Here is an 11,681-nt window from a genome sequence, read left to right on the forward strand (position 1 = left end):
ATCTAACACTTTGAGGGGGAGTGGTGACCTTGATCTATAGCAAAGAAGCCCACATGCCCTGCCTTCACAGCTCTCAAAGGCCTCCATATCCCCTTAAACAAAGATGTTTTTAATTGGAAAAGAGCTGCCTACAAGTCTACAGATTTCTAAGTCTGAAACCACTAGAGTATCGGTTCTTAACCTGTGCTTCTTGACCCCACAGGGGTCACATATCAGATATTTACATTATAATTCGTAACAGTAGCACAGTCAGAGTTATGAAGATGAAGTAGTAAAGAAATACTGTTATGGAGAATGGGGAGTCACCCCAGCATGGGGAGCTGTATTGAAGGGTCCCAGCATCAGGAAGGGTGAGACTTTCTGGTCTGGAGGGAGCTGGGGAGATGCTCAGGGGTTAAGGACTGGGGTTCGGTCCCAGCACCCACACCCAGTGGCCCATAAACACCTGTAACTCCAGTTCCAGGGGAATCCATGCCCTCCCTTGCCTCTCTGGGTACCAAGCATGTATCTACTCAGTACACACACATGCAGGCACTCACACATACACATTAAACTAACAAACAGATAGATAGTTTTAACACATCAGCACAATGGCATATGCCACCAGCATGAGGAGGCAGAAGAAGGCAGAGAGCAAGCAAGAAAGCTAGTGCTTGCTCTCCCCACCCCCTCATCCTTCCCTCTCACACACACACACAAACATAAACACACAGAAATGATCTCGCTTACCTCAACAATTAGGTAAGTTATAACCCAAGGGCACATAGTACTACTGTACAGTCTTTGAATCCATTCGATGCTTTCTGTTATAGTATAACACTACCCTTCATACACAGACATTGATCAAGTTCAGTTGTCTTCATTTCTCTTGGCCTTAACTTGAAGGAAAGGAGAAAACTAAGATTCCAAAGAGCTAGTTTAGCTTTGTGTTTTTGCATCAAACCACATGTTCAAAGCACATTGGCTACTCAGGGCAGAGAAGAAAGACCCAGAATACCTTGAGGAGTGGAGTTGCTTCATTATACTTTAATATGAGTTAGATTTTTATCTTTATACTGGGGAAGCTTATTAATAGGTTCCTATAAAGGGAGCACAGAGTCTCCTTGGAGGTTCTATAGCAGTTTGGAGGTTGCCTCTCATATTTCCGGTGACGCTACATGTCCGGAGTATCCCCTGTAAATCTACTGACAGATAAACACCCAAGGGGCTGAGATCAGATGGTCCTCAGTAAATTAACCAGGAGGAACACAGAGTTCTGAGAGGGCTAATGAATGAAAAACGCCTCACTCATAAAAGTTAAGTAACCCTCAGCAAATGCAAACGAATAAAGCAGTGATGGCTTAGCGTTATGTGTTTGCTAAGTGCTTAGAGCAGCCTTGTAAATAATCAGGGGCCTTAAAAGAGGTGGGGGGAAGGAGCCTAGCCTACTGTGTAAATGACTAGATGGTGATATTGGTGGGTGGCACTTGAAATCTTAGCACTAGGTGGACTAATTAGCTTGTTCTCTGGGCCAGAAAGCAGGAATGATATGACAGTCATGTTTTGAAAAGGTCTAATGGTATAAATGTAGCCCTGGGATATGTGTATGTGGGGGTGGGGTGGGGTGTGTGTGTGTCTGTGTGTGTGTCTGTGTCTGTGTCTGGGGGGGGCTGTGGGGGGTGGGTGTGGTGTGTATGTGTGTGGTGTGGGTGTGGTGTGTGCATGTGTGTGTGTAAATTTTAAGAGTAGTTTTAAGGTTTGGTTGGGGTGTTTTCTTAAGAATTTGGTGGTGTTCTCTAAGGTGCCTTCTCTTTTGCTCAAAGATACTGAATTGAAACTTGGAAGACAGCTCAGATGATAGAAAAGGCTTGGGGGGCTTGAGTTAGAACCCAGGGAAAACGCTGGGCGTGCTGGTGAGCATGCATAATCCCAGTGCTGGAGAGGCAGAGACAAGTGCCTGAGACCCTGGCCAAGCAGCCCAGGTTCATTTATGGATGCATACGGTCAGTGAGAGACCCTATCAAAAAAAAAAAAAAAGCACACACTTACACAAAATAACAAAGCAAACGCGGCCTCCACAGAAAGCTATTCAGTTGCTAGACCTGAGCTTGGCTTTGTTAGTCTCTGTTCTGTAGAACCCAAGGTCCTTGGAATCCTTACGATATATATGAAGTCTGATAAATAATATATGTGTTAATGATTGATTAGCCCAATGCCTGATTGGTATTGAATCAAAATTTTTTATACAGAGATTTTTTTTTTTTTAATTAATAAATAAAGGTTTCCCCAGCTCTGTGGTCCTGCAAAGTCTCTAGCACTGACCCTGGAGTCAGAGAAAAAAAGAGGGCTCTGACAGGAGAGGGAACATTCGTAGTAAACCAAGAAAGGCTGCATCCTCAGGACTGCAAGGCTTTGTAATTTCCTGCAGGCTTTCCCAGCAGCTGGTACAGGTCCTAGCCTCCTGCCCCAAACTGAGTGGGCGTAAGGCAGAGGGGAGAGATGGCTGGTGCCAATCAGCTTTGGAGTTCTCCGAGTGTCTCCGTACTTATGGAAGTTGAAGGGTAAAGGAATAAAAGGGAAAAGGCTGGCCTCCAAAGCAGAAGTCACCGCACTAGTAGCAGCAGCCTCTCCAGTGACTATGTTAGAATGCATGGCCGGCTGCAGAGGCGGTCAGTGGGTAGGAGCATTTGCAGTCACCTGAGCGTTCATGAACAAGCCTCCAAGCTGTGCATTGCCTTCGGTGCTGTAACAGCAGGGGTGGTGGGGAAGCAAAGATCACTGGGGCTCCCTGGCCTGGCAAGCCAGCTAAAAACAGTGAGCTCAGGTTCAATGAGAGACTGCTGCCTCGTGTGAATAACATGAGGAGTGCCACAGTCAGACACCCAGCATCTTCTGCTGGCCACAACACACGCCCAGGAGCATACACCTGCACACACATTGCCCACACAGACGCAGATATGTACAGTAAAAGAGTGAGTAGGTGATCTAATGCATTCATAAATAAAAGATAAGTAGAACATATTTTTCTCTCCGGAAATGAAATCTGCAAGTAGCACAACTTGCCTGTGCAGATCATTTTTTTTAATTTCTAATATATAAAAAAATACAAAAATGATTTCTAGGAAAATAATGGGTATTTCACTTAGTATTATGTGCCAAGAATTCTAGTAGACGATGGGATGTCTGTTTCTCCCTTACAAGTGAATGTTTATATTTAAGAGAAATAAAGCATTCAGCTGCACACTGTCAGCTTGTTTTCTTATGCCTGGCACTATGAAAAGGGAGCCGAGTATAATCTGTGTACAGATCGCACACGGGTACACAGCTATCACCAACATGACATCTGCCCATGGAGGCATGTTCTCCTGGAGCATCATACCCAGACTGACACTGATGATGCCGTGACATTTTTCTGAAATGTTTGTGGATACAGTCTCCAATAAACCAGGAGAAGGCCCAGGAAGTGTCCACCCAGCATACAAGAGGCACTGGGTTCCAGCCCCGGCCCTGTGTAACCGTGTCCTCTCTGCTCTCTGGAGGTGGAGGTAGGAACATCAGAAGTTCGAGGTCAGGCTCACCTATGAAATGAGTTGGCAGGGCAGCCTGGAGTACATTAGATATTATCCTTTTTAAGAAGATATTTCCTGATCTGTATGGTGTACGCTAATTATACTCTTGGACAGCTCAGTGGGCACTCTCAAATGGTCTCAGAGAATTCCATTCCATGAGTTCACATAAAATCTCAGCAAGGCATTTAAAGGCTCTCTGGGATGGTGATGGAGTAGATGGTAAAGACCATGCTTGATATAGTCAGGGCCCTATGTTCAAAATCAGTATCAATCAATCAATCAATCAATCAATCAAAGTTCCTTGGGAAATGACAAGTCTTCCGTGTACACACCTGGCCTGATGGTATCACTGTGTGTCCTTGGTCCTCATCTAAAATGTCTCTGCAGATACAGGACAGGTTCTGTGTCCACTCCTGCCTCGCTGTGAGAAGAAAGTGCAGGCGTGGACTTCCAACAAGCCCGGAGTAGCCAAGAGACATGCCTGCTTGCTTTGGCTTAACTTTTTTTAAAAAAAAAAAAATGCAAGGCCGTATATAGTCCAGACGGGCTTCAAACACACTGTAGATAAGGATGACTTATCTACATCTTCCCTGATTCCCTGCCCTTACCGCCCAAGTGCTGGGATTATAGGCACACACCAGCATCCTGGTTTTATACAGTTCTGGAATGGACCCCAGGCCTCTGTGTCTATGGGTCAGGCACTGTGTGGTAGAGTTACCTCCTCAGCCTCCTCAGCCTCCTTCAGCCTCCTTGGCCAGACTTCTTTTCACATTTACTCTTGGGGAGGGAGTGTGCATGTGCCACAGTACACTGGAGCCTGGGAGTCGGTCCTCTCCTTCTAGCATGTGGGGATTAAACCTGGGTCATCAGTCCTGACAAGTGCCCTTCCCTGCAGAGTCATCTCAGAAGGAGGGAGACTTACTCTTTGCTTTTCTGATTCTAAGTTGTCCTTATAAGTCTTATGTTCTATGGCTGGAGAGGTGGCTCAGTGGTTAAGAACGCCTTCTGCTCTTCTCAAGGACTAACATTTGGTTCCCAGTACCATGGCAGGCAGTCCATAACCAACTACCTGTAACCGCAGCTCCAAGGGGTCTTTTCTGGTTTCTGTAGGCAACTGCCTACACCTGGACATATACATATATAGGTACATACATACACATAACTTTTAAAAATCAATAAATTTCATGTTCTGGTATTGTTATGATTATTTCTGAAGCCATTTGAAAGTTTCTTCTGATGATATAAATTCCCTCACCATCACTCCCATAATCACTATTGCTATGCCTGGGTAATTTTCCAGCTATTAAAAAAACAAACAAACAACAACAACAAAAAACAATTTTAATGGTGTAGTTCCAGGCTGGCCTGGAATTTGTGATTTCCTACGTGTGCCTGCCAAGTAAAGAAATCACAGGCATGTACCACCATGCCTGGTTCACAGCTTTGATCTTTATTGTGATTTTTCTGTACCTGTCTATCCTAGCCAGGAGAATAGATACTGCATTTATGGAGGTGATTTTTGGCTGAAACTTAAGTCCCCAAGATACTGTAAGGTTATACTAACTAGTTTCTCACTGCTGTGACACAGTAACCAACACAAGGAACTCAAAGAGGGAGGCGTTAGTTTGGCTCAAATTTCAGGGGTACAAGTCTGTCCTGGAAGGGCAGGCAGCAGGAGCCTAAGGCAGCTGGTCCCTTGGCAACCACATCAGGAAGCAGAGAGAGGTGGATGCTGCTGTCCTCTTGCTCCTTCTTTTTTTATATAGTCTACTACGTTGGCCCAAAGGATGGTACTGTCCACATTGGGGTGGGGCTTCCCTCCACAACTAACAAAATCTAGAAACTCTCTCAGACGTGCCCAGAGGTTAGATCCTGACAATCCATACTGACCACCATGGAAGGCCACAGGCCCTGCTCAGTGATAGAGCGCCGCCTTCCTGTACAGAGGCCCTGAGTTCACCTAGGAACAGCTGTCCGAGCTCTTTGTTATGACACTGTTCTATTTCCAGATGGGCTTCAAAAGTTCAAAACATCACTCTATTTTTATTTCTATCTGCCTGTTAGAAGGTTTTGTTTGCTACAGGGAGGACAAGAACACTTCATCTCCTGTTTAAGTTCAACTTGACTTGACGTGTAAAGATGGAATGCCTTGTCTAGCCCACACCTTTATCTGAGCAGCCGTGCATCTATGAAACTAAGATTCAGCATGTCTTCTGTCTTGCAGCTGACATCCCAGCATCCTTACGCAGAAGTCTTCATCGGCCGGCCACACGTCTGGACTGTGGATCTCAATAACCGAGAAGAAGTAGAAGACGCAGTAAAAGCCATCTTAAACCAGAAGGTTGTTGTTTGTTTGTTTGTTTGTTTGTTTGTTTTTCTGCCTGCCTGCCTGTGTTTGACCTGTGCCCTGGAACACATGTGGGACATTGCTGTCAGTAAACAGAGCAGACCATAGCCAAGCCATAGCATCTGGCCTGAGGATTTTGAGGAGGCTCTGGGAGATACAAAACAGCTGGTGGCAGATGTGGGCTTGGGTCTCAGACCCTGCTGACAGACCTTCTCAGCTCATGGGTCCCAGGCATGAAGAGAGCGGCTAGACTCATACATGCTCACGTGATCCAATCCTGTCCTTGGAGAGATCTGTAGAAAATTGGTAGCTTATCCTACCTAATCCAAAAGGGTAAAGGTTATAAAGCAGGGGGGGGGAGTTGTGGGTGTGTGGATGTGTGTGTGTGTGTGTGTGTGCATTTACATGTTTCTGTGAACATGGGTGTGTTACACATGCATTCCCATGTGTGTGGGTTCTCTATTGCTCTCCACTGTATTTTTCTTGACACTTGTATTTTTCACTAAGTCTAAAGCACATTGATTTGGCCTACCAGGCTGGCCAGGGAGCTCTAGGGATCCCCCTGTCTCCACCTCCAGCAGCAGGATTGCAGACATGACATGTCCCATCCCACAGGACGCTTGGGGCCACAGATCTGGAATTGGTCATTACCCCAGTCTCACAGTTTTCTACAGAGTATGGTTTCTTTTTCTACCTAAACATGAGGTAGAATCTTGTTAAAGTAACCATTCTAGACTTATCTGATCGGTTTTAAAAGCTTTGCTTAAGTGCCTTTTGTATACAGGGCACCCTCTAAGTCATTCTGGGTAGACAGAGGATGTCTGCGCCCACCATAGATTGTGCTGCTCCCCAAACGCCTGCCTCTGTGGGGAGCCTGCCATCCTGTGGGAGTTTAGTTTGCCCAGGACTGCTGTGGAAACTCTGAGGCACAGCCTCCTCCCTGACTTCTCCTCTCAAGCACTTTGCACTTTGGTTATTTCCTGTTGGTGTAAGTGAGCTGTGAGGAGATCCGTAAGCACAGGCTCAAGAAGAAACTACTAACGTAGTCCTTTGTCCCATCACCAACAATGCCGTGGGCTGCATATAGATGGACTGCTGGTGACTTCCTCTGACATGTGAGCTCCACTTCCTGTTATGTAATGCAGAGGACACAGGCGTCAGAATGCCAGATGATGCCATGTAGCAGAGCCCAATGCCATCTTTCCTGCCCTTCCCTCCGATTCCTCAGTGGTCATCAGAATGCTTCCTTCATCCCATGACCTTCTGGGGTTTCCTGTCCCCCTCCCATGATAGTGTAAGCTCCTGTATAGAAATCGCAAGGCTTTCGCGAAGCCATAAACCCACTGTACCTTGTCTCTCCAGCTCCCAATCCTGAGCTCCGGTTTCCTCATACTTTCATATCATAACTCCCTCTCTGGACTAAGACTGATCCGCACCTGGAAGAATACTTGTCTAGCATGCACAAGTCCTAGGTTCCATCCCCAAGTACCAAATAAGCCAGATATAGTACCACATGTTTGATTCTAGCATCCAGGAGGTGGAGAGGGGAGGATCAGAAGTTCAAGATCACCCTCACCTATATAGCAAGACTACCAGCTTAGACTATATAAGACATTTTCTCAGAGTAAAAGAAGTTCAGCCCTCCCAAGGCCTCTAGCTGAGCTCCATGGTCTTGGCACTTTATCCCTTTGGTTTGTGGCATGAATTCTTTGGATACATTCCTACCTCATCCACTACTGCAGACCAGCCCTTTCTCTCTCTATGTGTCCCTCAGAGCAGCTACCATGTCTTCATTCATCTGATATTTGCTAAATCCCTGCGCTCTGCTGGGCCCTGGGGTATTGGTGATCCCAGCCATAGGCTTTATCCTACATGGTCCACCTGCTAGCAAGTGGTAATGTCCACCCTTTTGAAGCCCTACTATGTACTTGACACTATCCAAGCAGTTTCCCATGTACCTTCGCCACAGCTTAACAGAGAGCAACTTAACACAGCTTCTTCTTGCAATTCGTTTACACATCAGGTACCTGAGACATTGGGGAAGGGAGTTTGTTCAGGGTCTAGAGAGGAGCACAATGGGGCCTGAGCCCGGTCTGTCCAACTCCAGGTCTGTAGTTTAAATGCATCTGTGTGAGAACTACTAAGTACCTCGTGTCCCATGTCCCCTTTCACAGTGTCCTGTTGTTTCTGCAGATTGAGCCGTATATGCCATATGAGTTCACGTGTGAAGGCATGCTGCAGAGAATCAACGCTTTCATTGAAAAACAGGTAAGGCCGTCCAAAGCGTGCCTGTGTGTGTGTGTATGTGTGTGCATGTGTGCGCACGTGTGTGCGTGCGTGTGTGCATGCGCCCGTCTGTGTGTGTGTGTGTGTGTGTGTGTGTGTGTGTGTGTGTGTGTGTGTGTGTGTGTGTGTGTGTGTCTGCTGTGTCTCACTTCCTGTTTCCCAGCCCTCACTTGGTGCATTTCNGCACGTGTGTGCGTGCGTGTGTGCATGCGCCCGTGTGTGTGTGTGTGTGTGTGTGTGTGTGTGTGTGTGTGTGTGTGTGTGTGTATGTGTGTGTGTGTGTCTGCTGTGTCCCACTTCCTGTTTCCCAGCCCTCACTTGGTGCATTTCTCTGGTTAGTTGCCTGCTTTGGAAAACTTCTTGTGACTCCATTACAACTTGACATTTTTAAATGTTGCACTGTCATGGTCAGCCAAGGGAGCCAGTCTTCCCTTGGAGTGTGCTCTCTGGGGCAGTGAAAGGTCATGTGGACGCTGACATGAGTGGTCAAGATGGTCTCCTTCCCGAGCACTGGATCGTACCCTGAGCGGACCCAACCATCTTGAGGACCAGGAAGGGTGACAGACAGTAGCTCTCAGTCCTGCCTTCGTTTTTCACACCACCCCTCCCCAGAAAAGCAAAGATTAGGGTCTGGAAAGATAGCCCCAGTCAGTGAAGTGCCTGCCTCACAAGTGTAGGAGTCTCAGCTTGATTCTTAGAAACACATTTGAAAAGCTAGGCATGGACATACACACTGGTATGGACATATACACAGGCATGGTCATCTCACGCAAGGGGCAGGGAAAGCCCTGGGATCCACCATCCTAGCCTCATTGGTCAGCTCCAGGGCAGGGAGAGACTATTTCAGAAAACAAGGTGGGCAGAGCCTGGGGACTGCACCTTATGTTAATGTACCCATTCACCCGTGAATACTCACACGCACACTCAAATGCAGGAATCAAATCCACATTTTCAAAGTGTTTCTTTAAGGGAATAAGTGCAGCTCTCTAAACACGTTAGGACTCTGGAGTGCTTTTCAAACCAGGCCCCCTTTCAGATGAAACCTCCTGTGAAACCCAGGCGCGTGCCTCAGAGGTGAAGGGGACAACCGTCACGTCAGAGGTGAAGGGGACAACTGTCACCGTGGTCCTTTATGATGGTTGAATTCCTTGGGCTTCAAAAGGAACACAGACCCAGAAATAGACAAAGGCAGAACCCCTGTGAGTAGGGAAAGCTGAACTTGACCAGCCCGAAAATACAGGGTTCTCTTTATAGGGCAAAAACGGAATATTTCAGGGTGATGAAGGACTCTCTGCACAATGGGAATAAGAGCTGCAGAGCTGAAAATAGAAACAGTACAGAAGAAACGTAAATCTAGGCTGCCAGCCACAGGTGTGTCAAAGGAAGCTGGGGCTTCAGGGAAACTGGGGCCTGGGCTTTGGGGTAACCACGTCTGGTCAACTGAGCTGTTGGGGAAAATGAGGCAGTTAACAAGAAATAAGTGAGTCGACTTGCATACGTGTGTACAAGTGCACACTCACGTGTTTGTAAGTGTGCATGTGAGTGTGGATGCACATTTATGTGTACAGGTGCAAGCAGTATGTGCACACATACACATAGGAGACAAGGGACTACCCAGGAATCGTTCTTTAGCTGCCAATCGCCCTTTTCTTTGAGATTGGGTTTCTCACTGGGCTGTAGCTCACTACGTAGGCTAGGCTACGTATGTCCAGTGAGCCCCAGGGACCTGCCCTGTGTCCATAACCCAGTGCTGGAATGACAAGCGCTGTGCACCAAGTCCAGCCTTTCCCTTGAACTCAGGTCCTCAAGCTTGCCCAGAAAACACTTGAGTCAGCTCCACAGCCCAGCCACTGGGATCCAGCTCCCAGTTCCATGAGTTTGAACGTTTCTTATTTTTGCTCTCTGTTTCTTAGTAAATGAGGATGATGGGGTTTCCTTCTCAGTGCTCCTGGGAGCATTGTATGAGCCAGTACCCAGAAAGTACTAAGAATAAGGCCTGACATAGTTCTTAGGAGGATTAGTCTAGTCAACACTCTTAACACACCAGGCTCCCCTGTGGTATACTATAATATAATTACACAATTGGGAGCTCAGCATTTTACCTCCCTCAGTCTAAACAGGGCACAGGAAGGACAATAGTGTCATAACTCTGGTGCAGTCCTTGCCAGTGTGTACATGCAGAACACCATCCAACCCATCCTTGGGTTCCCTTTCCAAGGGTTTGGTTTCCCGTATCAGTCCCCAGAGTACTCGGTGCAAAATATCAGTCCAGTTCCAGGAAATCTTTTTTGCAAAACGAAGAAACTGTATTCTCATCATGTGTGGTTTGGTGCTATGCACGGTTGCACACCCTGGAAGGCTAGGCCAGTGTGTGGTTTAGTGCTGTGTACAGCTGCAGGCATCTGCTGCTGCTCTTTTTCTATCAGCCTGCACAGATGCAGGGTGTGCTGCTGACAGGAGCAACTCACTGAAGGAAGGGGAGTCTACGGCTCACCATGCAAGGGTGTGGTTTGTCACGGTAGAGTGGGTAGCCACGGCAGCAGAAGCACGGAGCATCTGGCTACAGTCCCTCAACGGTCAGGGTGCAGAGCGAGGTGAATGGTGGAGCTCAGCCCACCTTCTCTTCTTCATAAAGACCCCAGCCCGTGAGATAGTGATGCTCACATTTAGGGTGGACATTTTCACTTTGATTTGCCTAGCCTAGAAACTGGCTCACAGACATGCCCAGAGCTTTGTCTTCTAGGTGAGTCTAGATCCTGCCAGGTTGACAATATTAGCTGGCATGGGGCAAGGGGGCTGTATACTATCTCAGTCCACACGGTAAGGCCCAAGATGTGTCAGGAGTAACTGCAGAGCGAGAACCAACGCACATAGTCATGGGGCACATAATGGTGATTGGTTGCAGGTTTGATGTAAAGCCACACTGACAGGACCTCAGATGCAGGTGCCCCATAGCTTGCTCCCCCAGTGCTAGGGTTACAAGCATGTATTCTTTCAGATGGGTTCTGACGATGAAATTCAGATCCATATGCTAACAAGGCATATACTTCACCGAGTGAATCATCTCTGGGCATTTCTAATAAGACATCCTCCAAATTCCTCATAAATTAGCAATAATGGGGTTACTTTGGGTTCATCTCAGAAACTCTATCAGAGCCGAATGTCCCATGGATGCATGATGGGATCCAAGGTCCCTTTGGATCGGATCAGGTCTCCTAGTAGCTGGAGGCCCCAGATCCTAGCGCTTAGGGCATTCATTATATTTTTACAGTTTGCCCAGTGTCTTCATAGACTTGCAAGAGCAGAGCAGAAGTCTGTGGCTTTGGGGGAGACCATCCCCACACCAGGAGCCACACGTTCTCATTAGTGGGGCTCAGCTTCCAGAGTCCCCCTTGTGGGCTGCATTTTTATCCCAGATCTCTTTCAAGATTGCTCCCCTAACACTCAATCTCTCTCTCTCTCTCTCTCTCTCTCTCTCTCTCTCTCTCTCTCTCTCTCTC

At 47.2% G+C, this 11,681-nt stretch overlaps 1 protein-coding gene across 6 annotated transcripts in view; it reads left to right on the forward strand.

The window, feature by feature from the left end:
- Mgat5 (alpha-1,6-mannosylglycoprotein 6-beta-N-acetylglucosaminyltransferase) overlaps positions 1-11,681 on the forward strand; it is a 277,034-nt gene that overhangs the window by 256,466 nt on the left and 8,887 nt on the right. For all 6 annotated transcript variants that reach the window (XM_021197508.2, XM_029538621.1, XM_029538622.1 and 3 more), the window contains 2 exons: positions 5,773-5,889; positions 8,089-8,163. In XM_021197508.2, coding sequence (XP_021053167.1) covers positions 5,773-5,889; positions 8,089-8,163 — 192 coding nt within the window. The remainder of the gene's footprint in view (positions 1-5,772; positions 5,890-8,088; positions 8,164-11,681) is intronic.

This window comes from Mus pahari, chromosome 5 (assembly GCF_900095145.1).
Source record: "Mus pahari chromosome 5, PAHARI_EIJ_v1.1, whole genome shotgun sequence".
NCBI lineage: Eukaryota > Metazoa > Chordata > Mammalia > Rodentia > Muridae > Mus > Mus pahari.